Genomic DNA, 25,357 nt, shown 5'->3' with positions numbered 1-25,357 from the left:
AATATGTGTTAAGTACGCGATTACATCTGGCGTTTAATATTTTAGGCTACTACGACTTCAATTATAGTGGAAAAATATTATGAAACAACAGATAAAAAATATAAAACACATAATATATTTGAATCTGGTTCCGTTTCGCTAGATGCTAATAAACTTTAGACGTACATAGCGTATATACAATGTATAGAGTAACATTGGCGACAGGCGCCCAACTGTGTTCCAGGGCTGACACTTCGCTCATCAATCTTCATTGTTTTATTTGCTTAGTAATAATTATCCTGCCATGTATTTACTGTAGTTTTCTCTATAATTATCTAGAAATGCGAGTAATATTTGCGTTGAATGGATAAAATCAATACTATGTTAGTTTTGGTAAACGTGTTCTCGTGTCTCTTCATAATTTTCGGATGTTCTTTTTGGCAGGGTAGAAGTGTTTTTTTTATTGCTTAGTTGTGTGGACGAGCTCACAGCCCACCTGGTGTTAAGTGGTTACTGGAGCCCATGGACATCTACAACTTAAATGTGCCACCCATATTGAGATATAAGTTCTAAGATCTCAGTATAGTTATAACGGCTGCCCCACCCTTCATACCGAAACGCATTACTGCTTCACGGCAGAAATAGGCAGGGCGGTGGTAGCTACCCGCGCGGACTCACAACAGGTCCTACCACCAGTAATTACGCAAATTATAATTTTGCGAGTTTGATTTTTATTACAAGATGTTATTCCTTCACCGTGAAAGTCAATCGTGAACATTTGTTGAGTACGTCGTGTGTTTCATTCAATAATAAACAATTATAATAAACGGGAACAAATTACGCACGGTCACCCGGCTTCGATTTAGGATTCCCTGTGTTATGGGTACTATATACTAAAAAACATACTTTGATATGTTTAAATAGATACATATGTAGATAACAAAAAACATGTGTGCAATTCACACGTGGTAGAAGTGAAACCTTCAAAAATTAAAATACAATTATCCTAAATGTGTAAGTATGTATATGTAAAATTTTTGTCATTAGTAAATAATTGTAAATCATCTTTTATAGTATGAGGTAGCGCCCTCTGAATTGATATTTTAACTTCACGTATAATGTGTTCTACCTCATTCTCTCGCCGGCTGAATCCTATACATTTATGTTTCTGTGTCTCTATGGACTTATTTTTTCGTTTCATCGAGTTTGAAATCACAACGATTCTAAAGAAGTTTCACTTCAATAAACGTCCAGACAAAGAGTAAACAAACCTCTTCATCACACGATGTTTTTCCGATGTGGGAATCGAATTCAGACCCCTTGGCGCAACAGTCAGCACCGCACCACCGAGTCAGTAAGTGATGGTTTTTTTTATTGCCTTCGAAAATTGAAGAGCATATTTGCCTCTTGATGATGATCAGTCATCGTTGCTCTCGGACATCAGCTATACCCGGGGCACAGCTAAACTACATACCTCTGAGGACTCTTCAAAGACCACGTATGAAATATTTAGTTAACACCGTGCAAGGGAGTTCATTTTGAAGTCGGATGTGTCCTATGCTACTACGTAAGGCTTCTTCACGTGATTATTCGGATATGTTGCAAATGATGTGACAATAAAAACCAGCAGCGTAACGACAAGTTCTTTTATTTGTGCGAGAATGCAGAAAGCAGGTAGAAATGGCTGGCACGGCTTGTTTTATTAACACTTGTTGGCTTTGGCTGGCGGCGGCGGCGGTGGCGGTGGCGGCGGTGGCGGTGGCGGAAGGGGGCGTGTTAATATGGCTTGGCGGCTTGGCTGGCGGCAGGGCATGACAGCTGACGTCACGTCCGTTACAGATATTTTAAGAAAGATCTGGGAATGTAAGCGGCCTTGGAGGTAATGTTGCTCTATAATGCCCTACTACTCATATTTTCTGCTTAAACTAGAATACTGATGGTAAGAAATCAGTACCACAAACCTATGTAGGCGTTGCGTTGAGTTCATTTTCAGACTAAAAATATGTTCTACGTTGATATAAAGACACAATAAATACAACGGTACTTATATTTTCCACTGAAATGGATTACCTATTTTAATTCAAAACCATATTGATTTCACTGTCTCGTCCGTCCAGTGGTCAGTATCTTGAGTGGCTAGAGACTGGGATCAATACCCGTCGACGCCAGTTTCTTTGTCAGAGATGCTTTAGTCCAAATGTCTTATTGCTGCACCTAGAGTTGTTAGGTCTTCTCTGGAGGCGCTCGGGCAGCTGTTACCAAATCCTTTTTCTCCTGAACTGAACCTTTGGTGACCCACCTGTCCTGGTGAAACAAAACCGCCACCAGTAATGCTATATAAAAAAGGCTTATTGCGTAATTTGTGGCTTCGGACCGTTGAATGTAGAACGTTTATTTCTTTCTTGAGGTACCTTCGAGTAAAAAAAAAAACATTCAGCTCTATTTACATTATTCAATTAAGCTGTCATCCCTAAGTCTGGGCACCATATTGCTCCCTTTGATCAATGTGTGGAAGCGAGCCGACAGCTAACCGCTTGCAAAACGTTCAGTTACCGGGAAACTCCACTGTTTAATGTAAATACAGACGGCATCTAGAGTCTAGATCTAACTAAAAGATCTAACGTAGTAAATACGATGAAAAGGATTTTTGAACAGCATGTAAAGTAATTGTATTTCTTTAGATTAGAAACGTTTTTATTCATAATTCATTCGTCATTTTAAAGCCCTTGTAGGCAGACGAGCGTACGACCCACCTGATGGTGACTGGTTGCCGTCGCCCATGGGCTTCAGCAATGCCCGGGGCAGAACCAAGCCGCTGCCTACTGTCAAAATCGTTAATCGTCATCAGATGTCCACAGGTGTCCCCCAAGGTTCACCACAATGACAGGTCCAACGGATCCCCGCGTCCTTTAGCAGGTCATCAGTCCATCTTTAAATCGTTTTGGGTTAAAAGGAGAAGATTCCGGGTACATTTAGACCGTTAGAGTATAAAAAATAGAACGCAAACCTGTGTCTTCAAAGGTCGAATTGGACTACATTCAATTCACCCCATCCAGAAACCTACCCTAGAAAATCCTCCACCTTAGACACAGGTTCCAATCGTTTCTCCCGTCTCGTGTTCCAAAAATTCTCTGATGGTCAGTATTCCGCGCATACTTCGTGCTGTTATCGGCATAACGATGCTTACTATCGAAAAGCAGCATGCCATAAATATACAGAATGAGAGGCGTGGAGATCTCCTAACTATATGGAACGCCATCATTATTCGCCATGGCATTGGAGGAACAACTGTCAAAAACGACCTTGATCCTCCGTTCTTCCAAAAACCTGCTTAATAAAGCTAAGAAATGTAACTTGAAGAGCCATCAACTACTGTACTGAAGTTTCAACACAATTGAATATATTGTTTATTAACGTATAAAGGACAAAACTACCTAAAATTATTCATTTTTAATGACCTAATGTTATTATCATTACTTACACAATACCTAATAGTTTAATATTAATCGAAATCTTCAAAATATTCCCTCTTCAATTGGTCCCAAAACCTTACTCTCTTCATTTCGGGTAATTCGATCATTTTAATTTTTCGATTCAAATTTAACCCTTTGATATTAGTGAGATCGACCATTGGCGTCCATTTTAAGTCGCCCAGAATCTCATCGCTGCCCTCCGGCGTTGGGTTCCTGAAATTAAGGAAGTTTATCAATTAACTTTGCATACAAATTCGTGTTGAATAATCATCGCGCGAATTCTTGGTATTCCAAAACATTATTATTAAATTAATTTCCGTAACGTGCTATTTTGGTACCCTTTAATATTATAATGAGCATGGTTATAACATCATTACAGTCCTAGATAGATAGATTTTGAAAAAAAGGATTTCAAAAAGTCAATATATGTAAAATAATATGTTCTTTAGTAATATAATTTATGTTTCTGTATTCATGGATATTTCGAATTTTTTGTTACTTATACTATTTGTCCACCCACAATAAATAATTTTCCTATATATTTCTCCTCATGAAAAACTTATGCGTTACATTTCACGGGTCTGAAAGATGACAATGTGATGTCTGTGGGATACATTGACAAATTATCACTAGGTGAGCCCTTATGCCCTTTAAAAGTAATATAAAATAGCCTCACAACAACAAATTCAATTCAAGTTTGTTTATGTATTATTTAAATAGCATCTTGGAACACACGTCGTCATATTTACCCATGCTTAGCGAAGTTCGCCAATAGCCTCGCAATCTTCTTAACGAACCTCCTTTCACTCGACACCTCGCTTCTGTAGAGCCGGTTCGCTGATTTGCATGTGAATTGATAACAAACCTCGTCCCCTCCAGTCGCTCCAGTCAACTTAAAATTTCGGAGGAGCAAATCTCGAACGATGTTCAAACAACCTTTATACGAGAATCTGTATAAGTAAACATTATTATCCGACTTCTCTGAGTGTGATCTGGCCTGGCGTATTACAGGATAAATCGCTTGATCCGATACGTATTTTGCGTATCGCCTTAAACTCCTTTCGCCAATAGTTCCGTTCGCGAAATAGAAATCCATTATTCTCTGACGTATCTCTTGATAACGTTTCGAACCATACTCGTCTATCTTACCCTCAAAAGGCACAAGGTACTGAAAATTGTAATTCATAAACTTTAAAAGTTTTCTGTTATCCACAAAGCCTCGGAGCTTATGAAGATATTCCAAACTTGTATAGCCGAACATCACATCAACGCTCTTATTAGGAAGGGGTCGTTTGTATATGTCCGATGGAAATTTATTCATAAAAGCACCCTTCCCCGACAATTCAACTGTCGGTCCAAAGGAATTAATTAGCCTCTGATTATCTCTCACTTCGGTACTGTCAAATAGCGCTCCGGACGCCAATAACAATTCATTCGTGGTTGAATTAGCGAGGATTTGGTATAAATTAGTTCTATTCAACTTTTTGAATGGACCATTAAGATTCCAGTACAGCTTGTTTGAGATCTCGAAATTGTAATTTCTATAATTTTCAGGCGATAAAGCGCTGCCGCTCTCAACGATTATTCTTGAAAATAAATTTCTCGCTGCAGATGTTAGGGGAAACGTAGCTACAGAAGCAGCCGCTTCACCGGATCCAATAACAGTGATTTTATCGATATCGCCTTTAAAATGTTGTATATTACTTTTCACCCATTTGATAGCCGTAAGCATATCTTTGGCTCCCATATTGCCGAGAGCAAAACCATCGCCGGTGTTCAAATATCCAAATATACCAGTCCGGAATGACACTGTCACAACAATAATATTCTCATCAATAAAGAAATCTGGTCCATGACAATATGAACGCTCGTGTATCCAAATAACAACAGGAAAGCCAGTGGCATTAGTCAAAGGCATATAAATAGATAAGTACAGACAGTCTTCGGTTCTTGATCGACGAGTGTTCAAGTAAGGTTTGCTATAATTGAATTTCGTGAAGCCAAAACTCAGTCGTAATTTCGGCGGCTGCAATGTGGAAAATAACTTGTAGTCACAAAAAGAAACATGGATATTATTAAACTAAGGACATTGATTAGTTTAAAGCACTTGAGACTTTTGACTTTATTCAACTGTAGCAAATTGTATTCGTATCACTCCGAGCTCCACGAGTCGTTTACTTCCACGTCGAGCCGAGAATATACCGAAATAATGAAGTGCATTTTTCTACCTTATACAATTCGTGGGGTACACTGCAAGCTCGCACAGGTGTTGTTTATTTCGCCACGTAGCCAAAGGAATTAATTTCCTTTGGGATCGAAATACATTACAAACATCAATACAGTAAAATCGAGACCTCATGTCATACTGTGTGAGTCCGACAACTATTCAACACTAGAAAAGTCGTGAACATCCCAGCTAACAAAAAACGAAATACCAAAAAAGTTGATTGTGTATCATTAAAAGTTTTAATTATCGTATCCACATAAAATACGATATGGCTGAAGAAAAAAAAATGAAGCCAACCTTAAACCTGAGATTGCCAACAGGCGGCTCCGCATACGATATATCCCAAAAAGCAACATAAGGCTTCTTATCGAAAACAGTAAACAGCTTCCTTCCAATTATCTTAACATCGTTCACTTGAACACAATCATTTTCCGTACAAAATGTCCTATAAAAATTTATCGTGAAAATAGCAAAGCTTAGTTTAATAAGTCCCATTGAATATCCCACTTCGTTAGATAATTTCAGGTGACATTGTGAATGAACACTCACATAATATATATACTTTAAGCCGATAGCAAGTCGCTAGACTTGACTCCATCAAAGGCCACGTCAATATAGGCGTTATTAAAACTATGGAAATGTTTTCAAAATATTCGCTTCGACACGATACATTTAGTATGAGCCATACGTTACAACTAATATAACTAGTTATAAAAACTTGTGGTCACAAAAGAAAAACTTCAAGTTAGACGTCTCGTGGACACAATAGCTCGCAAGACTTACCCAAATACTGTTTGAGACGAAGCGTTCTTATTTTTTATGTTTTGTCGAGACAGCTGTGTAATCTTCTCCCAACGACCACGAAAACTGCGCTTAGTCTTTTCATTTTATAACGTTGAGTATACAGTTGCCATTTCTTTAATATAACAAAACATATTAAGTTTGAATTTCATCAAAATTGTTGTACTACTTGTGAGTTATATAATTATTTGAACAACATAAATATTTGTTTTTGTGCCAGAATTTCGGACTAAGCTCTAGTTTCTGCTAATTTTCCTAACCCTTTCATTGTTTTATCCTCAATCCTTTTTTTTGTCTATTATCCATTAAGTTTTACGTAAAACAAAACAAAAATTCAAAACGTATAAGTATATTTTATTTATCCACTTTAGGTATATAGAAGAAAGAAATAAATATGCCGCTAAAAGCCAACCATTAATTCGCAGCTCAACCCGTTCTGACATATGTAGGGCTGCGAAAAGTCTAAGTTTGACTGGTAATCTCAGACCATCTATCCATTGGAACAAGTGTCATGAAAGTACTCTTTTACATTGGAATCTTGCATTATTTGCGTATTATGGCACTTACGGGTAGGTACCACCACCCTGCCTATTTCTGCCGTGAAGTAGTAATGCGTTTCGGTTTGAAGGGTGGGGCAGCCGTTGTTACTATCTTTTACAGACCTTAGAACTTAGATCTCAAGCTAGACGGTGGCATTTACGTTGTTGATGTCTATGGGCTCCGGTAACCGCTCAACACCAGTTGGGTCGTGAGCTCGTCCTACCTACCTATGCAATAAAAAAAAAAAATAACAGTGTGCAAATGCCAACCGGCTCTTACTGCCGGTATGATGTAATGTGAGCCCACGCGTCAACTAAAACCTTAATCTTGCTATTTCAGCCGCTGTACGTTCCAGGATGGCCAATTATTTTATATTAAACAATACAAATGAGACAACAACTACAAGTCTATGAGCTGCCATAATTACATACCACGTAAACCGTAAACAGCAATAAAACAGATGATTCAATTAAAATCGGTAACGATACGGTCAGGTTTATTATACTTGAGACTTCGCGAGATAAAAAATCGATAATGGATATCAGTGCCTAAACGAATAGCTTCAGTGGTAGACGCAATACATATGTATATATATATATAGATCATAGTGAGTTTTTTTAATTAAACGAAATGTATGGAGGATGTTTACTAGTAGCTTTTATTACTTTGTGGTCGATTGTCAAAAGTGAACCCTCAGTGGACACGAGCCATGGAAAAATATCCGGGAAAGTGCTAAAGACGTTAATAAAAAACGTTGAATACGCCGCTTTTATGGGAATACCATATGCCGAGCCGCCAATAAAAGACTTGAGGTTTATGGTAAATAAAAAAAAACTTTATTTCTTTATATTTGATATGGGTGTAAATAATGTTTTTATTTTATTACTAGCCGTACTCGCCCGCTTCGCTTGCCATGTAAAATTAACATTATTATTTATTGTCATTACTATTAGGGAGTTCAACACTCATATAAATATTAGCCTATCCATTAAGTACATGTATGTTCTATATGGATACCAAGTTTCAAGTCAATCGGATGCATCGTTCAGTAGTTATTACGGAACACCCGTAAAAACCACTGTAGATTTATATACCTAGTCAGGTCATAAATTCTGTCACATGTTTAATGTAAAATAATTGAAACAAGTTTATTCATTATGTAACCATTCATATACCAAAATGAACGTAACAAAACATAGATTCTTATGACACTACAGTTTATTCAAAATGACCTCCGTGATTTTGAATACAGGCCTTCAATCTGCGCGGCCAGTCGTCTATCGCAGCACGAACGAGGTCCATGTCAATATCGGCGGCTGCCTTAATCAAGGATGTCTTGAGTGACTCCAAATTGGGATGAGGCTTTGAGCACGCTTTTTCCTCCAAGTGTTGCCGTATCTTGTAATCTAACGGATTCAAATCTGGACTGGAGGAGGACCAGTCTTCGTGCCGGATGAAGTCGATTTCACGCGCCGCCAGCCAGTCTTGTGTGCTCTTCGCTCTATGAGCTGGCGCCGAATCTAGTTGGAATACCCAGTGCCTGTTATTGAACATGGTATGAGAAACAGGTTCCACAAGGTTCGTCAGGACTGTATTTTGATACACAACTGCATTCGTTTTTACACCTTTCTCACAAAAATGTACCTCTGTTAAGCCCCAATAAGAAACTCTCAACCATACCATGAGCGAGGATGGAAAATGACCTCGTTGGACACGCGGAATACTGTTGCTCGCTTCTTCACTACTGTGTGCGTACACCTTATCATTTTGTTTGTTGTAGCTCTCTTCTACGGTAAAAATTTTTTCATCCGAAAAAAGAATTTCCCGATATTTTTTTCCCGCGTACCGCTTCAACAAAGCGCGGCATCTCTTCAGTCTCAGGTCCATTAGACGAGCATTCAAACGATGTCCTGTTTTTCTTCGATATGCCCGAAGCCCTAAGTCTTCATTTAACACCCTTTTCACCGTGGTTCTGCTTAACCCCACCTGAAGGGCCAACAGTTTCTGCTTACGTTTGGGATTTCTTTCAATTCGCGCCTTCACAGCTTTTATCACTGCTGGAGTCCTAACAGACCGAGGGCGACCACTTTTTGACCTGTCATCTACACTAGAGTCTTCATTGTATCGTTTGATGGTACGATAAACGAATCTTTTGGTTATATTCCAAATTTTCAGTATGTTAAAAATTTGAATTGGCGCGTAACCGCAACGATGCAACGCAATAACTGCAACACGGTCTTCCTTAAGCGTCCACTCCATATTTAAAAATGAGTAAAATTCTAAAAGTATACATTTTTATTTTCATGAACAATTCGAAATTCGAATTCAATAAACATTTTTGTGGCCAGCATTCTAAAAGAAAAGTTTTTACTGTGTGACAATACTTATGACCTGACTAGTTATTAGTATAGATTGCTTCTATGTATATATAGTTATATATTTATGTATGGACGGTTTTGACAGACCCGGTGGCGAAGGAATGAACACCCATGACTGCTGGGTTATCGATTAGTTCCACACTTCTGGAAATATTGTATTTATTTTTCTCATGTGTATATAAGTATATATTTTTATGTAAGTTTATTAAGATATAGCACCGTCCAGTTCACCTATTCCTGTCCCTGCAAGGTTGCCTGCAAGAGATCGCTTCCAGCGATAAGGCCGCGAATTTATATCACCGACTATTATTTGTTTTATTAGCTTACTCTGTACATATGGTGTTAAATAAATAAAGAGTTATATTATTATTATTATAATTCGTTTTGGAAACATATTTGTTTGCTCTATATTTGTATTCAATATGTACATACATACTAACTGTATGAGTACGTATAGAACATCAGTCTCTGTTTCCAATCATTCAGAGAGTGTTAATTTGAAACCAAGCGTAGGTAATTTGCCCCTGATTTTTTTGTCATACATTGCATTATATTGCCACAAATGTTAAAATTAAATCAAACGGACGTCTTAGTGGAAACGCTATCAAAAAAAAAAAAACTAACGGATTGACTCGATCCTATAAACCTTTGTACCGTAAGCTGTCACCCAGTAGGTCAATTCTGGTCCTTGATAAGTCATCGCATTCACACAGCATGTGTACCTACCTTGTATTAAACTAAATCAAAGATTTTATAACAATATTTTTTTTTATATTCGGAAATAATGCTGAATCTATGCAATCATTTAACTTTGAACAACAATAGTTATAACAATGTATTTTTTCAGCCGCCTCAAAGTGTGAAGCCATGGGACGGAGTCTTAAAGGCCACGACAATAAAACCAGCGTGCATACAATTCAACAACAACATTAAGAAAGGTCAGCCGCTCGGGCATTACGGCGCGGAGGATTGTCTATATCTCGACATTTTTACACCCGGAATAGACGAGAATAAGCGTGCCGTTATTGTCTATATATACAACCACAATTTCTACGAATCGTATAACAAAACCGAAGATTACGCACCGGATTTTTTCATTGAGGAGGACATTGTTATCGTAACCATAAGTCATAGATTAAGTGCTTTTGGTTTTCTTTCTCTGGAGGACGAGTCAATGCCAGGGAACGCAGGTCTTAGAGATTTAGTGCTCGGTTTAGAATGGATTAATGGAAATATTGAAAAGTTCGGTGGTGATCGTGAGAGGATCACTCTGATGGGTTCTCAGGGTGGTGCTGCTGCTGTTGATTTGCTTATGCATTCGACCGCCAAGAAACTGTTTAGTGCAGCCATTTTACAAGGTGGATCTTCGTGGTCTGGAGCATACCTCCATGACAATGTTAGAGATAGAGCATTTAATTTAGGTGAAGTAATGAATAGAACTGCAAGCAGTGGTCATAAATTAATAGCTAAATTGAATGAGGTTCCACCTGATAATATAGTTTCCAAAGACTTTCATGCATGTCAAAAGGAATTCTCCAAGGAATATCAACGGAGTATCGTCACATTTGGGCCAGTTGTTGAGAAACAGCCCGATGGCCTGATTACCGAATACCCAGAAGATTCTGAACAACAAATCGATATGCCAATTATGATTGGATACAATTCATGCGAAGGAATGGACACAACGTTGTACTATCTATTGGAGCCACGTTTTTTTAGTTTTCTTCATAAAGATTTTCCTTTTATACTTCCAAGACGTTTGAAGTTCAGATTCGATCCCTACAAAGACGCATTCTATAATGCTGTCGACGAAATAAAGAGTCACTATTTTAATAATAAATTCAATAAGAAAACAATTCCTAATTTCGGTGACTATACAGGAGACGTACTCACTGCTTACAGTGTTAATTGCGCAGTTTCCGCCTATGCAAAGCGCTCAAGAAGTCCGATTTACTACTACCATTTCGACCTTTTCAGTGATTTTAATGAAAATAAATTAAACATTATGAAATTGTCATCGGTTGAGGGCGTAAGCTGGGGAGCCGCTGGGACAGATGAGCTGTGCTATTTATTCAAATGTCCAGATCTGAAAGAAACTTATCTAAAACATGACAATACCATGTCTGAGGACAGAAAGACTCAAATGAAAATCGTCAAACTCTGGAGCAACTTTGCGAAATACAGGTATGTTAATATTAAATTTTATTCGATATAAACATTACTTAAGGTAAAAAGAATCACTCTTAGATTATAAACGGATTTGTTTCTTCTCAATCGTGTCACTCTTGACAGAGTAGTCGTGATCGTCATGTAGTGTTGGAAAGGGCAGTCTTGATGCTTTTCACGATGTCCAGCCATCTCCCCCTGCTCGAGGCCATTCGACTGCACTCATTTAGGGGACCTCCTTCACTTTTAATTTGCTCGCTCCACCGCATTGGTGACCTCCCGTGTGGTCTTGTACCATCAAACGGCCATCTTGTCGCAAAACGTGTCCGAAGAAATCCACCATTTGAGACTGTACTATAGCAAATAGACGTTGCTTGATGCCGAGCTCTTGAAGTATCGAGACATTTGTACGAAAGTCGGTCCACGAAACTCCAAGCATTCTTCTCCAACACCACATTTCCAGACCGTCTATTTTCTTCCTTTCCACATCTCGTACGGCCCACGTCTCAGAAGCGTATAAAAATATTGAGAATATTAGTGTTCTAACGAGCCTAATCTTTGTGGTCTTAGTTATGTTTCTATTTCTCCATACTTTCTTCTGGCCGTCCATCGCCGACCTCATGACAGCCATGCGCCTTTTGATTTCGTCCACGCATCTGCCATTATTTGAGAATGTAAAACTTAGGAATTTTACTACAATACGTAGTCAAGTCGTCGTGACCTAAAGGATAAGACGTCTGGTGCTTTTGTGTTGAGCGATGCACCAGTGTTTGAATCCTAGCCGGGTACCAATTTTTCTAATGAAATACGTACTCAACAAATGTTCAAGATTGACTTCCACGGTGAAGAAATAGCAACGTGTAAGATAAATCAAACCCACAAAATTGTAATTTGCGTAATTACTGGTGGTAGGACTTCTTGTGAGTCCACACGGGTAGGTACCGCCACCCTGCCTATTTTTGCCGTGAAGCTGTAGGGCGTTTCGGTTTGAAGGGTGGGGCAGTATATGTCTACGGGCTCTAGTAACCACTTAACACCAGGTGGGGTGTGAGCTCGTCCACCCATCTAAGCAATAAAAATAAATAAATAAAAACTACTACAACTACACAGAACTATTAAAACTCCGTGCTTCCCATTTCATTAGACAGAGCCGCAAACGCTATTTTTTTCTTGTGTGTAGACAACATCGAAGGGCTGCGGGGAATTGAGGTACCATGACAATAGAAACGCGCAAACGTGCGTGTTCAATGGGCTGAACTGAACTAAATTCAATTCACCCCACTCACACACCCATCTCAGAAATCTCTCCACTTCAGATACAAGTTTTAATCGCCTTTCCTGCACCAAGCTCCAACAAGGCTCTGATGACCATGCATACCTCGCGCTGTCATCCGCATAGCATTACATCCCGACAATGGATGGATGGATGGTATGTCATTGATAGGATGTGAAGTTTATGGGTGAGCACCAAGCCTTCTGGAACGCCACCGGTATCAAAGCAGCAGCCATTGATGACGACTAAGATACTCCATCCATCCAAGCCGCCCTAGCCACTTGCAATGATCTTATTATTCCACATCAGCGTTATAACGTTGAATATAACAGATTGTTGAAGCAAATAATGATAATCATGACATAACTTTTTAGGAACCCAACACCTGAAAAAGATGAAACGCTTGCCGGACTAAGATGGTCACCTTATACCGTAGAAAACGAGGAATATCTTCACATCGACAACGATTTCGAAATGAAAACTGAATTAAACAAAAGCAAATTTAAATTCTGGGACGATTTCATCAGTCGATGGGAAAGAAAAGCCGTCAACGGAGTTATTTCAGAACCTTTAAATAGAAAAGATGAGTTATAATTATTATTTTTAAGTAAGACAAAAAAATAAAAAATAAAAATTGTTTAATAGGTTTTATTTTCTTTATTCTTTTGGACTTGGAGTTCTTGTCATAGCATCTTCGGAAAGTACACCAAATTTATAATGTTAACATTACAGCGCTACTTACAATCAAACAAAACAACATTTTTATATTTGCGTAATAATTGGACGTCTTATGAGCCCGTGCGGGTATTTACTATCACCACCCCGCCCGTATCTGCCGTGAAGCAGTAATGTGCTTTGGTTTGAAGGGTGAAACAGTTGTTGTACTGAAAAAACGGAGACCTTAGAACTTTTACGTCGTAGCTGTCTATGGGCTCCAGTAACCACTTAACACCAGGTGGGCCGTAAACTCGTCCATCCATCTAAGCACTAAAAAAACGTATTCACAAACAAACTTAATGAAAACGTAATTGGTTGTCATATTGTGAATATTATAAGAACATTTTCCTTAATAAAGAAAACTAGTATTTAATTATAATAAAACTGAAAACAAGTCAAGCTTAATCATCAGGCCTCAAACTAGGAAGTCCTGTAATATTGTAATTCCTGTTTTTAAAAACGCATGACAAAGATCAAAAACCTGTTCATGATACGAACGTTTGCCCGATGTGACTATCGAACCCACGACTGGTCCGGCAGTTAGAAGCGCTAACTGAACCACGAAGCTAGTGAGTATATCCTTAAATTACCAGAAAACTTCTAAAATCCTTAATACAACAACAAGAAGTTGAATAGATTCTGGAAATTAAATTTAAATCTAACAACACACAACAAACAAACCGTGATCTTTTAATAGGTAGGTATAATCCAGTAGCAACAGAAGAAAACCCAAATAACTTTATCAAAGAAATGAATACTTTAATACCGATTATATTAATCAATGATTATCGCATGGCTGTAAAATACTACAGCATGTACGTGGTGATAAAAATATTTATCAAATAAGGACACGTCAGTACAAAAACAATTGTTATGAACCGTGCTATTATTAGTTTAAAGTAGTAATTAAAATCGATATGACAGCACTGAATATTGTTTTTTTAACATTTCTGTGTGTAGCCGTCGAAGGCGGCGTGATTGTGGAGACAAATAGTGGTAAAGTAGAAGGTTTAGAAGTGAAATCTATAATTAAAGATGAGAAATTTTACTCATTTCTCAGTATACCATATGGTAAAGCACCGATTGGTGCGCTAAGGTTCAAGGTAAGACATTATTATGCTTTAGGACGAATCAAATTTACAAAGATTAAGGCTTATTCTATAAAATTAAATATAGTACCCCAATTATTTGTCAGGAATTTATCTTATTGAACAGTAATATTTCTGTATAATTTTAGTAAAAATTAGTAATTTTACTGGTGGTAGGACCTCTTGTGAGTCCGCACGGGTAGGTACCACCGCCCCGACTATTTCTGCCGTGAAGCAATAATACGTTTCGGTTTGAAGGGTGGGGCAGCCGTTGTAACTATACTGAGATCTTAGAACTTATATCTCAAGGTGTGTGGCGCATTTACGCTGTAGATGTCTATGGGCTCCAGTAACCACTTAACACCAGGTAGGCTGTGAGCTCGTCCACACATCTAAGCAATAAAAAAAATAAAAAAAATAAAAATATCAAAGTTTGTTTGTTTTTCCTCAAACCGTTCACCGATTGTGATGAAACTTGACACAGTTTTGCTGGCGTATCACGGTTTCGCACGAGTAGTTAAAGAATTCGCCCTTTTTCATACTATTATTTCCACTATTTTCTTTAGAAAACTAGTGACTAGGTCTAATGATTAGTTTAATATATAATTTCTTAAATCTGACGTGTATATGAACATATTTTAGGCACCTCAACCTCATGAAGGCTGGACCGATGTTTTAAATGCCAAGAAGGAAAGGAAACAATGCGCTCAATATTACGTTCCAATGAGACCCGTTGATGAGGTTGGTTTTTGCGGCTCAGAAGATTGCCTTCACTTGAACATCCACACTCCAAAACTTCCAAACAATAACGAGCCGAATCTACCAGTCATAGTGTTCCTTTACAATGAATATTTCAGAATAACCTATAACGCATCAAAAGAATATGGCCCTGATTTCTTTATGAAAGAAGATGTTATTCTTGTCACCATAAGTCACAGAGTAGGAACATTTGGGTTCGTATCATTTGGTGACGATCTGCTGCCGGGTAATTCCGGGGTAAAAGATGTCATATTAGCATTGAAATGGATACAATCGAATATTAACAAATTCGGAGGCAACCCTTTCAAAATAACTTTAATGGGCCAAGATGGAGGTGCCGCTATGGTGGACATTCTGCTACACTCACCTAAAGCTAAAGGTTTATTCAGCGGTGCGATTTTACAAAGTGGCACGGCATATAGTTCCATGTTTTTCAATACGAAACCGAAAGATAGAGCTTTAGCCATAGCTGAAGTTCTTGAGAGGAAATTGAGTAACAGCGCCCAATTTATTAGCGAGTTGGGCTCTATAGCTACTCCGAAAATATGCGAATCGGAACTGATGGCTATTCACGCTGACGATTCGCGGAAATATCAAGTTCCTATTCTCGCAAACGGTCCTGTTGTTGAACACGATCATCCGGACGCGGTCATTACTAAGCGTCCTGAAGACAGCTTCCTTGATGTAGAAATCCCCATCATGATTGGATACAACACTCGAGAAAGTATTGAAATGGTGGAACGTTATCTACGGAAACCACAGTATTTGACGTTTGCTGATCGCGATTTCCTGATGATGTTTCCTATTCGAGTGGATTATCATTTCGAGCTTAATACAAATGTATATTACGAAGCTATTCAACAGATCAAAGACTTCTATTTAGAAGAGGGCTACGTCAAAATCAGTAAGCCCGGTGAATTTATGACCTACATGACGGATATAAACACTTTTTACTCTGTGGATTACGCTGTCAGGAGATATTTGAATGAAAGTTCTGCTCAAATCTATTATTATGCATTTGACTACAGCGGCGACTTGAATATGAGGAAACAGAATATATTAAAAGACGCAATGATATTGGAAGGCACATGGGGAGCGTCGATTGGTGATGAACTTTGTTATCTATTTGTATGCAAACCGATTATTAAAACTTACTTGAAGGCGTTGGCTGAAGAAGATTCAGAAGAAATTAAAGTATTAAAATCTATGGTACGCATGTGGACAAATTTCGCTAAAACTGGGTAAATAATCTTTTATTATGATATTTTATTTTGAATATACGTTTCCATATTTCATTGTAACATGTTTATTCAGGAACCCAACGCCACCTGGTGAGCCGTTTCAATGGAAACCTGCTGCTAAAGACACCAAGGACTGTTTGATGATTAGTGATGAACTGGAGATGAAGACCAACTTGCACGAGGACAGAATCAAGTTCTGGGATGATTTTATTGAAAAATACAGACAGATAGCTGTAGATGGTGTCGTCAAAGGAACCAAAGATGAACTTTAGATAAATAAATCAAAAAAATAATTGAATAGTATTTTGTTATTTACCTTTTTCATTGTGTTTTGATATCGTTTATAGTTTTCTTTTTTATAACTTTCAGAGTTCACCACTAAGTGGTTATCGGAGCCCATAGACATCTACAAAGTAAATGCCACCATCCACTTGAAATATGAGTTCTCAGTTAAGGTATAAAGTCTCAATTGTAACAGTACGACGCCTGCCCCACCCTTCAAACCGAAACGTATTACTGCTTCACGGCAGAAATTGGCCGGGTGGTTAAGCTACATAACTTAACCACCCGGCCAGTAGTATTTCATTGATATGATACTACCATAACAATGAAATACTACTTCAAGCCTAAAATACGGGATCGAAAGAAAACTTAATACTCAACATGGTGATTAAACCCAAGCCCTTATGAGAAACAAATGAAAGCAAGTAGTTCACGAATATTTTCTTGAGATTTCAATTTTGCTTTGAAACGTATTAACTTAAACCTCATAAAACAAAAACTCTATCTGTCTCTGTCTGTTTTTCCGGCTACTTATTCTATGTCACGAAAACGTTTCCGATACGGTCTTCATTTAAAAAAAATACTAGGTTGTCATATAGTTAAATATAGTACACTATAATTCTCCAGAATAAGCTTCACATTTCTTCAAAACTGCCTAATTGAGCAATTGAGCAAGAACAACTTCAATATGCTTCAGTAAATCTTACACGCTTTTAAATTATCAATTGGATCCCAAGGTGTTCCAAAGATAAATTAAATAATTTATTATTAATTTTATCAAAGATAACAAGAGTACACGTAAACGTTGCTTGCGTATCCTTATCATTTAAGTTGTCAATTGAGACAGATACGTTATTGTAACCTTTAAATATTATATTACCAAAATCGAGTTCGGGTATGACTCGAAAATATAATTGTTTATTCTTTTGTTTTTTCGTTTTAAACGCTCCGAAGCATGTTTATACGGAAGATGTCGAAGTGAAATTGGGAAATGGTGTTCTATTAGGTAAAATCGAGAAAAGTTTATTGAAAGAAAATGATTTTTATGCGTTTAGAGGTATACCGTATGGGGAATCTCCTGTCGACAAATTAAGATTTAAGGTATTGTGCTTTTAATATTATTAATTGTCAACACGGTTTATTATTAGTGCATCTATAATACTTAGTCTTGCCATAAATACTGAGACAAAGGAAAAAAAAATTCTATTGCAAATGACATTTATTACTTTTACAGTGTGTTAGTTTAATAAATAAATATAAAACAATTTAAAGTATAAAAAGCTTATTCGAAGTGGTCTCCATTGGCTGCAATACAGTCCTTTAAATGTTGAGGTCAGTTATCAATAAAAGCACGCACTCTTTCCATGGGAAAATATAAAAATAAATTGCTGTTCGTTAGTCTTGCTACTCGAGAACGGCTGGACTGATGTGGCTAATTTTGGTCTTGAATTATTTGCGGAAGTCCAGAGAAGGTTTAAAAGGTAGAAAAATATAAAAATGCTCGTAATTAAATAAAAATAACAATTTTGTGTGTCCCCCGTCGGACGGATTCCTTTTGTTTGTTTTAAGTTTATTTTATACAAAAGTTTAGGTCTTTTATTTATCGATTGAGGCACTACAAAGTCTGCCGGGTCAGCTGGTTTATAATAGAAATCCAAATTGGTTTTGAATACAAACGAAATTCATTTAAAACAGCAACTTATATATTTATGTGTTTGTTATGAAATGTCGTATAATCCCAATACCAATCTAGAATATTTCCAAACCAAGTTGATTTTTTTATTTTTGATGTGATTACTTTCCAGCCTCCGGTACCTCATAAAGGATGGGAAGGCACGTACGAAGCATACGTCGAAAAGCCAACATGCCTACAATTTAGCTCAAGAATGCGTAATGGCGAAGAATTCGGTATATCTGGCTCCGAAGATTGTCTCTTCATTAACATTTTCACACCAAGCCTCAAAGGTTCTGCTCCCGTCGTTGTTTTTGATTACAACGATAACTTCAGAACCGGTTTCAATGGCAGCCTCACGTACGCACCAGACTTCTTCGTGGAAGAAGGCGTTGTTGTTGTCACAATAAGTCACAGATTGGGATTACTCGGTTATTTGACAACCGAAGATGATGTAATTCCTGGTAATAATGGCTTGAGAGACTTTCTGCTTGGTCTACGGTGGATTCAGGATAATATCAAATCGTTTGGAGGAGACGCAAGTAGAGTAAGTGTGATGGGTAACCGTGGAGGAGCCGCAATTGCTGAAACACTATTATATTCCAAAAAAGCAAAAGGTTTGTTCTCCGCCGTAATGATACAAAGCGGTACCACGTTAGAAGCTATGTACTTTTATAGAACACCGAAGGCGAAAGCTTTTGAATTTGGTAGGGTCCTTAAAATAGAAACAGATGACAGCGAAGTTTTGTTAGAAGGCCTTCAGAAGGTCGAGGCTGGTGAGCTGTTACGAAACGAAATTGGAGTACTTGATAACGATGAATTTGAAAACGACCAACACAGTACGTTTCCATTCGCTCCCACGATCGAACCTGAAAATCCTGAAGCTGTAATTACAAATCTTCCCGAAAACGGACACATCGTAAACGACGTGCCGGTTTTGATCGGCTTCAATTCGCGTGAGGGATTAGATTTGACGTCACATTTTTTGGCTATGCCCCAATTAGTCTCGCACCAAATCGAAGAAAACATCGTACAGTTCCCTATAAGACAGAACTACAGATTTATAAACGGCGATAAAGCGTACAAAGAAGCAGCTAAGGACATATTAGAATTTTACTTCGAAGACAAATCCGTGCACTACGGCAACGTAATAGAATACACGGTTTACGCCGGTGATGTATTACAGATGTATGCTTTGCAGAAAGCGGTGACGAAACTGTCAGCTGAATTGCAATCGAACCTTTACTTCTACATGTTCGATTTTCTAGGTGAATTCAACGAGAACAGCTACCATATATCTAGATTTTCGAGATACAAAACGGAAAACCACGGCGCAACTATAGGTGACGAACTATGCTATTTGCACTTGTGTAACCGAATTAGAAATACTTACAAGCAAATCTTGAAATTGCCTAATGTATTACAAGACGTAAAGTTACTGAAGAAAATGGTACGACTCTGGACGAACTTCGCTAAGACCAGGTATAACAAATATTTACCAAACAACACTTAATCATTTTCAGATACCATTGCATTTACCTTATTTTATTCATGTCTTTTTTTTATTGATTAGATGGGTGGACGAGCTCACAGCCCACCTGGTGTTAAGTGGTTACTGGAGCTCATAGACATCCACCATCCACCATGTCTTGTTATATTTCAATTGATTTTCATGATTAAATTCTACCACGATAAAAATTATGTATTTTTACGTTGGAGCACCTTCATTCGTATTTGATTTTTCTGAATTAACTTAAATTATTACTCGTACATATAAATGTAGCCATATTCGGCTTTCTTCTGAAAGAAACAGATAAAGAATCATTGTAAAAATGAACAAAAGAATCTAGATTAAATAGTAGATTTTAAATATTTTTTTCAGAAACCCAACACCAAGTAAAGACGACGTTGTTCTAAATGGTCTCATATGGAATCCTGTGGAAAAAGAAGCGAACGTATTAAATTATCTCCACATCACAAAAAAACCCAGAATGGCTGTGGATCCGCTCGGTGATAGGGCAAAATTTTGGGATAACTTTTTAAATAAATATTCGAAAATGGCTGTCGATGGTATTGTTAAAGCGAAAGAGACAAAAGACGAATTATAAATGAGATAAAACATAATAATATAATACTTTAATTTTAAGAATTATTTATAATTATTTTGAATTATTTATAAATTTTAGTATTTATATACTAATCTTTTTTTCCTGCCGAAGCTGATAGCCTTGCGAGCCTATTTCAGCGTAACCTTAACTAGTAGGTGAGCTCACGGGGCTCAAACCTGATGACGTTGCTAACACGAGCCCTAGCAAGAGCCGTGCTTCGCAGAATCTACCACTGGATCGGAAACGCGACTGAGAAGATCCGGCGAAACGGGATTGAATAACTTGGAGTGGTTTTAAGTTAGTGCTGGCCGCGTGAGCGAACACTACACTTGCATAGGTCATGACGGGGCGATAAGTACCATAGATTATACATTTATAAGTACTAGACGCACAAAAGATAAAATACGTTCAGTTAATAACATTAATAGTAGAAATTTTAACGTAAAAAATGTATGTAACAACAAACAGTGTGTTTAGTGCAAGTTTTTTAACATCTCGATCGCGTAAAATTTTAACTCAAAACTGTCTGGAGTTGGAACAACTTCCTTTCGTTTGCCGCTAGGGGCGCAATCGAGAAGTAAAAAAACTCGCACTAAGCTCACAGATAATCCTAAAACTTATTATATAAGCGTTAATATTGCCAATCGTCTGCATCAAGTTGCTATAAAATTTTATATACAAATAATATTACAATATAATGTTTGAAAAGCTTGAAAACTATGCATTAATTAAAAACACTGCCCTCTGTTGGCTTTTGACTAAACCATTAACTCAATTTTCAGCTTCATACCGCAGCTGATAGATGGCTCTAATCAAAGAAATTAAAAATAATTGGCATTCAGTATTATGACAATATACTATAATAGGTAATCATTTTTAACACATTTTTAATAAGCTTGACCTGTATCTATCCTTCGATTTAACTTAATATTTCAAAGTAATTTTACTGACCTCAAGACATCCAAATAACTTATAAACTAGTGGTCCCCCAGTAGTCGAAATTCGACTATAATTAATTGAATTTATAAATTCTAACATTGTTATGGTTCTATTGTCAAAGACTATTTATATACTTCTATAATCACAGATTTCGCCAAGGCTACACTATGGACAAATATTATTAAAGATAAACATTATTAACCTTTTCCCAATTTGACCACAGGCAACAACAAAAGTTTGACAATAAGCAACGAGCACAATAAGTGTGTGTGTGTGTGTCAAATACATGGTAGAGTGTGTTGTGTTTTTTTATTTAATTAATATATTTTAAATCCATGATTTATAAAAATGTTAGCATTCTGCACGCCTTCTCTATATTGAGAAAGTACAAAGTACTTATATACTTCACGTATAAATATATAGATTTTGCTTATGTTTCAAGGACCAATAACAATATAATAATTTTATTATTTTGGCCTAATACCAAGACCAAACGCAGAAAAAATATTACATTAATTTTATTTATTTATTTATTTCGTGATTTATTGGTATTTAATGCAGTTTAGAAATTATTCCTACGACCGCTTCTAACTTTCACTGTTTTACGTATGGTCGGACGTATTTGAAGTACCCAGCGGGAAATGATATTTTTTCTGCTGCCTATCATTCGCGCTTTCTCGTCGGAAGAGTGGGACATCTCTTCTGCTATAGGTACTACTACCACTTCATAGATTCCGATCACAGCTTAACACCGAGCGCGTCCTGAGCTTTTACATCATAAGAAAATCACTAATTTTTTATTGTTTAGATGGGAGGACGTGCTCACAGCCACCTGATGTTAAGTGGTTACTGGAGCCCATAGACATCTACAATGTAAATGCGCCAACCACTTTCAGATTAAAGTTCTAAGGTCTCAGTATAGTTGCAACGGCTGCCCCACCCTTCAAACCGGAACGCATTACTGCTTCACGGCAGAAATAGGAGAAGTGATGGTACCTACCCGTGCGGACTCACAAGAGGTCCTACCACCAGTAATTACGAAAATTATAATTTTTGCGGGTTTGATTTTTATTACACGATGCTATTCCTTCACCATGGAAGTCAATCGTGAACATTTGTTAAGTACGTATTTCATTAGAAAAATTTGTACCCCCACCTGCGGGATTCGAACACCGTTGCATCGCTAGATACAAATGCACCGGACGTCTTATCCTTTAGGCCACGACGACAACACTCATTAGTGATTTCACTACCTACAGTTTACCACACTACATTATTTCGGTGGGCACGCGGTCGCGATTGCTATAATTCGATTAAATCAAACATCAGCAGTCTGCGCATGTAGTATCTATGGCGCCCATTCGTAACTACCCACTTTTCTGTATAGGGCTGCCATGTGTCAAGTATTATTGGCTTAGGGCTACTGCAATATACTTACTAGCTATAACCAGATTGTAAGCGAGTGCGTACACTGACTTTTACTAAAACGTGGGCCATTTGGAAAATTAGCTTCGATAGATGCTGCGGTAGAAAAATGTCGATGTTTCACTGCCCAGGCTTTTCAACCTTTTTTTACTGGTGGTAGGACCTCTTGAGAGTCCGCGAGGGTAGGTACCACCACCCTGCCTATTTCTGCCGTGAAGCAGTAATGCGTTTCGGTTTGAAGGGTGGGACAGCCGTTGTAACTATACCTGAGACCTTAGAACTTATGTCTCAAGGTGGGTGGCGCATTCACGTTGTACATTTATGAGCTCCAGTAACCACTTAACATCAGGTGGGCTGTGAGCTCGTCCACCCATCTAAGCAATAAAAAAAGGTAATAATTGATACGAGTATTTATGTAAATCGAGGATATGTTTCCCTGTGGCGACAAAATGGAATTATTCGGTTAAATTACCAGGGTGCAATCAATAGAAACTATATCCAACAAGCCTTTTATTCACCAATATAAGCTTAATGTTAAATCAACACGTGATTAAAAATCAACAAAAGACAGCCCTTGCACACAATCTGAATGCAGAACAGCGTCGCACGCCTATTTCAAATTTACATTACATAAGTGCACTTACTATATATATATGGTGCTATATTTCTCAGTTGACTAAGCATCAAGTTTCTAGTCAGGTTTTGCATATCATAACTAGATCTTCTCATACGTAGGTTATATACGTTACTTGCGATCCAATTCCGAACTCGGTATTGCTCGGTGCTCCCAACGCTAAGCACTTGGTGTTCCCAGCGCTAAACACTTGGTGTGCAGATATTTTTATCTTAGGACATATTATGTGATACTGCTTTTTTTTAAAACTAAACCGACTCTGGGCCCATCTGTTTTTTTTCCTACCTATTCTAGAAACCTCGCGGGTTATTCTAGATTCACCGAAGTAGTAGTGGGCGACGTCGACTGTTTACTGTGTATATATATATATATATTTATTTTTTCATGACAGTGGGTATTTCTTTTCGTACAGTGTAAAACTCATTTATTTTGTTTCTGATCTAAATCAAAACTATCCAATTTTATTTTTTTTGCCACCTTTCCTCTTTTTACCGGGCGTACTAAATACGCCTCTGTTAGATCTGCCTTCAGGAAGAATTCGTCTTATGGTAGTATTAGAAACACCTGAAATAAACCAAAATTTAGTTTTATATAATACACAAGAAAATGCAATAAACCAAAGTATCAAGACGTGTCATTCCTACTAACCAGTTAACGCTTGCACATGGCTTAATATGGATGATTGTGCTTGTTCTGCATCTTGTTCATCAAGTATTCTTTGATAAATATTGAAAACAATATTTCTTGCTTGCGATCGAAGAGGTTTCTTCGACGTTTTCACCACTTTTTAAAGGAAATTTTAAACCAACCCAAAAACAATTCATCGAAATTTCAGTTTTGACAGATGACATTTTTTAATTGCCATATAAAAATCTATTTTTTTTTTAAATTTGCCATCAGATTCTGGTAGGCCTATAGTTACTGACGGCCACGACGAGCGGGTTTTCGTGTCGTGCCGCTTTCCCGAAACGGCGCACTGATGCCATCTGTAGATACTTACTGATGGACTCTATGTCCAGCTCGTCGTGGAGATCCACGTTCCTTACGTACCACGGTGCTCCGACGACTATCCTGCAAAATCGGGATTGTATGATTTGAAGGGGTTTCAAGTTAGTGCGACCGCCTGAGCAAACACTACACTTGCGTAGGTCATGACCGGACGTAAGAAAGTTCTGTAGTGTCAGATGTTATTCCTTCACCGTGGAAGTCGATCGTGAATATTTGTTAAGTACGTATTTCATTACAAAAATTGGTACCCGCCTGCGGGATTCGAACACCGGTGCATCGCTAGAGACGAATGCACCGGACGTCTTATCCTTTAGGCCACGGTAGCAAACATAAGTAATAAACATATTTTATAAAGTATTAAAATTATTAGAGAATTGAAAACTGACGTTAAACAAAGCAAACTGGATTAACTAACCATAAACCAATGCAGTTAATCTATAACGATTAGTAGAATTATTGAACATGTTATAACTTCATAATTTCCTTTCAATTCTAACTTTTATTTACTGTGCTACTCATATCCACAATATCAATTTAAAGAATTATTTCATTGAATTTTTAAAACATATTTCACCAGGTACAATACACAGATAAATCTCACAAGTATTTGCATTGACAGATACGTAGAATATTTTATAATTATACCT

At 37.5% G+C, this 25,357-nt stretch overlaps 4 protein-coding genes across 4 annotated transcripts; 3 read left to right on the top strand and 1 right to left on the bottom strand.

Annotated features, from left to right (window-relative positions):
- Positions 1–3,478: 3,478 nt before the first annotated feature.
- On the bottom strand, positions 3,479–6,174 carry LOC114239328 (carboxylic ester hydrolase). The gene is made up of 3 exons (XM_089735270.1): positions 5,977–6,174; positions 4,202–5,478; positions 3,479–3,665 (listed from the first exon to the last, which is right to left on the bottom strand). Exons 1-3 carry the CDS (start codon positions 6,172–6,174, stop codon positions 3,482–3,484), a joined length of 1,659 nt encoding a protein of 552 aa, XP_089591396.1. The 3' UTR covers positions 3,479–3,481.
- A 1,406-nt stretch (positions 6,175–7,580) lies between these two features.
- On the top strand, positions 7,581–13,436 carry LOC114239459 (juvenile hormone esterase). Its single transcript, XM_028169661.2, has 3 exons — positions 7,581–7,839; positions 10,246–11,582; positions 13,212–13,436. Exons 1-3 carry the CDS (start codon positions 7,651–7,653, stop codon positions 13,429–13,431), a joined length of 1,746 nt encoding a protein of 581 aa, XP_028025462.2. The 5' UTR covers positions 7,581–7,650; the 3' UTR covers positions 13,432–13,436.
- Positions 13,437–13,693: 257 nt separating this feature from the next.
- On the top strand, positions 13,694–16,935 carry LOC114239502 (juvenile hormone esterase). Its single transcript, XM_028169723.2, has 3 exons — positions 13,694–14,657; positions 15,285–16,642; positions 16,716–16,935. The coding sequence occupies exons 1-3, from the start codon at positions 14,472–14,474 to the stop codon at positions 16,912–16,914; spliced, it is 1,743 nt and encodes a 580-aa protein (XP_028025524.2). The 5' UTR covers positions 13,694–14,471; the 3' UTR covers positions 16,915–16,935.
- Positions 16,936–17,742: 807 nt separating this feature from the next.
- On the top strand, positions 17,743–21,897 carry LOC114239498 (esterase E4). Its single transcript, XM_089735087.1, has 3 exons — positions 17,743–18,025; positions 18,730–20,078; positions 20,479–21,897. Exons 1-3 carry the CDS (start codon positions 17,822–17,824, stop codon positions 20,702–20,704), a joined length of 1,779 nt encoding a protein of 592 aa, XP_089591213.1. The 5' UTR covers positions 17,743–17,821; the 3' UTR covers positions 20,705–21,897.
- Positions 21,898–25,357: the final 3,460 nt, after the last annotated feature.

The sequence above is a fragment of the Bombyx mandarina genome, chromosome 19 (assembly GCF_030267445.1).
Source record: "Bombyx mandarina strain Sakado chromosome 19, ASM3026744v2".
NCBI classification, from domain to species: domain Eukaryota; kingdom Metazoa; phylum Arthropoda; class Insecta; order Lepidoptera; family Bombycidae; genus Bombyx; species Bombyx mandarina.
The sequence above is the reverse complement of the archived record's forward strand: the minus strand, read 5'-3'. Positions and strand labels throughout refer to the sequence as shown.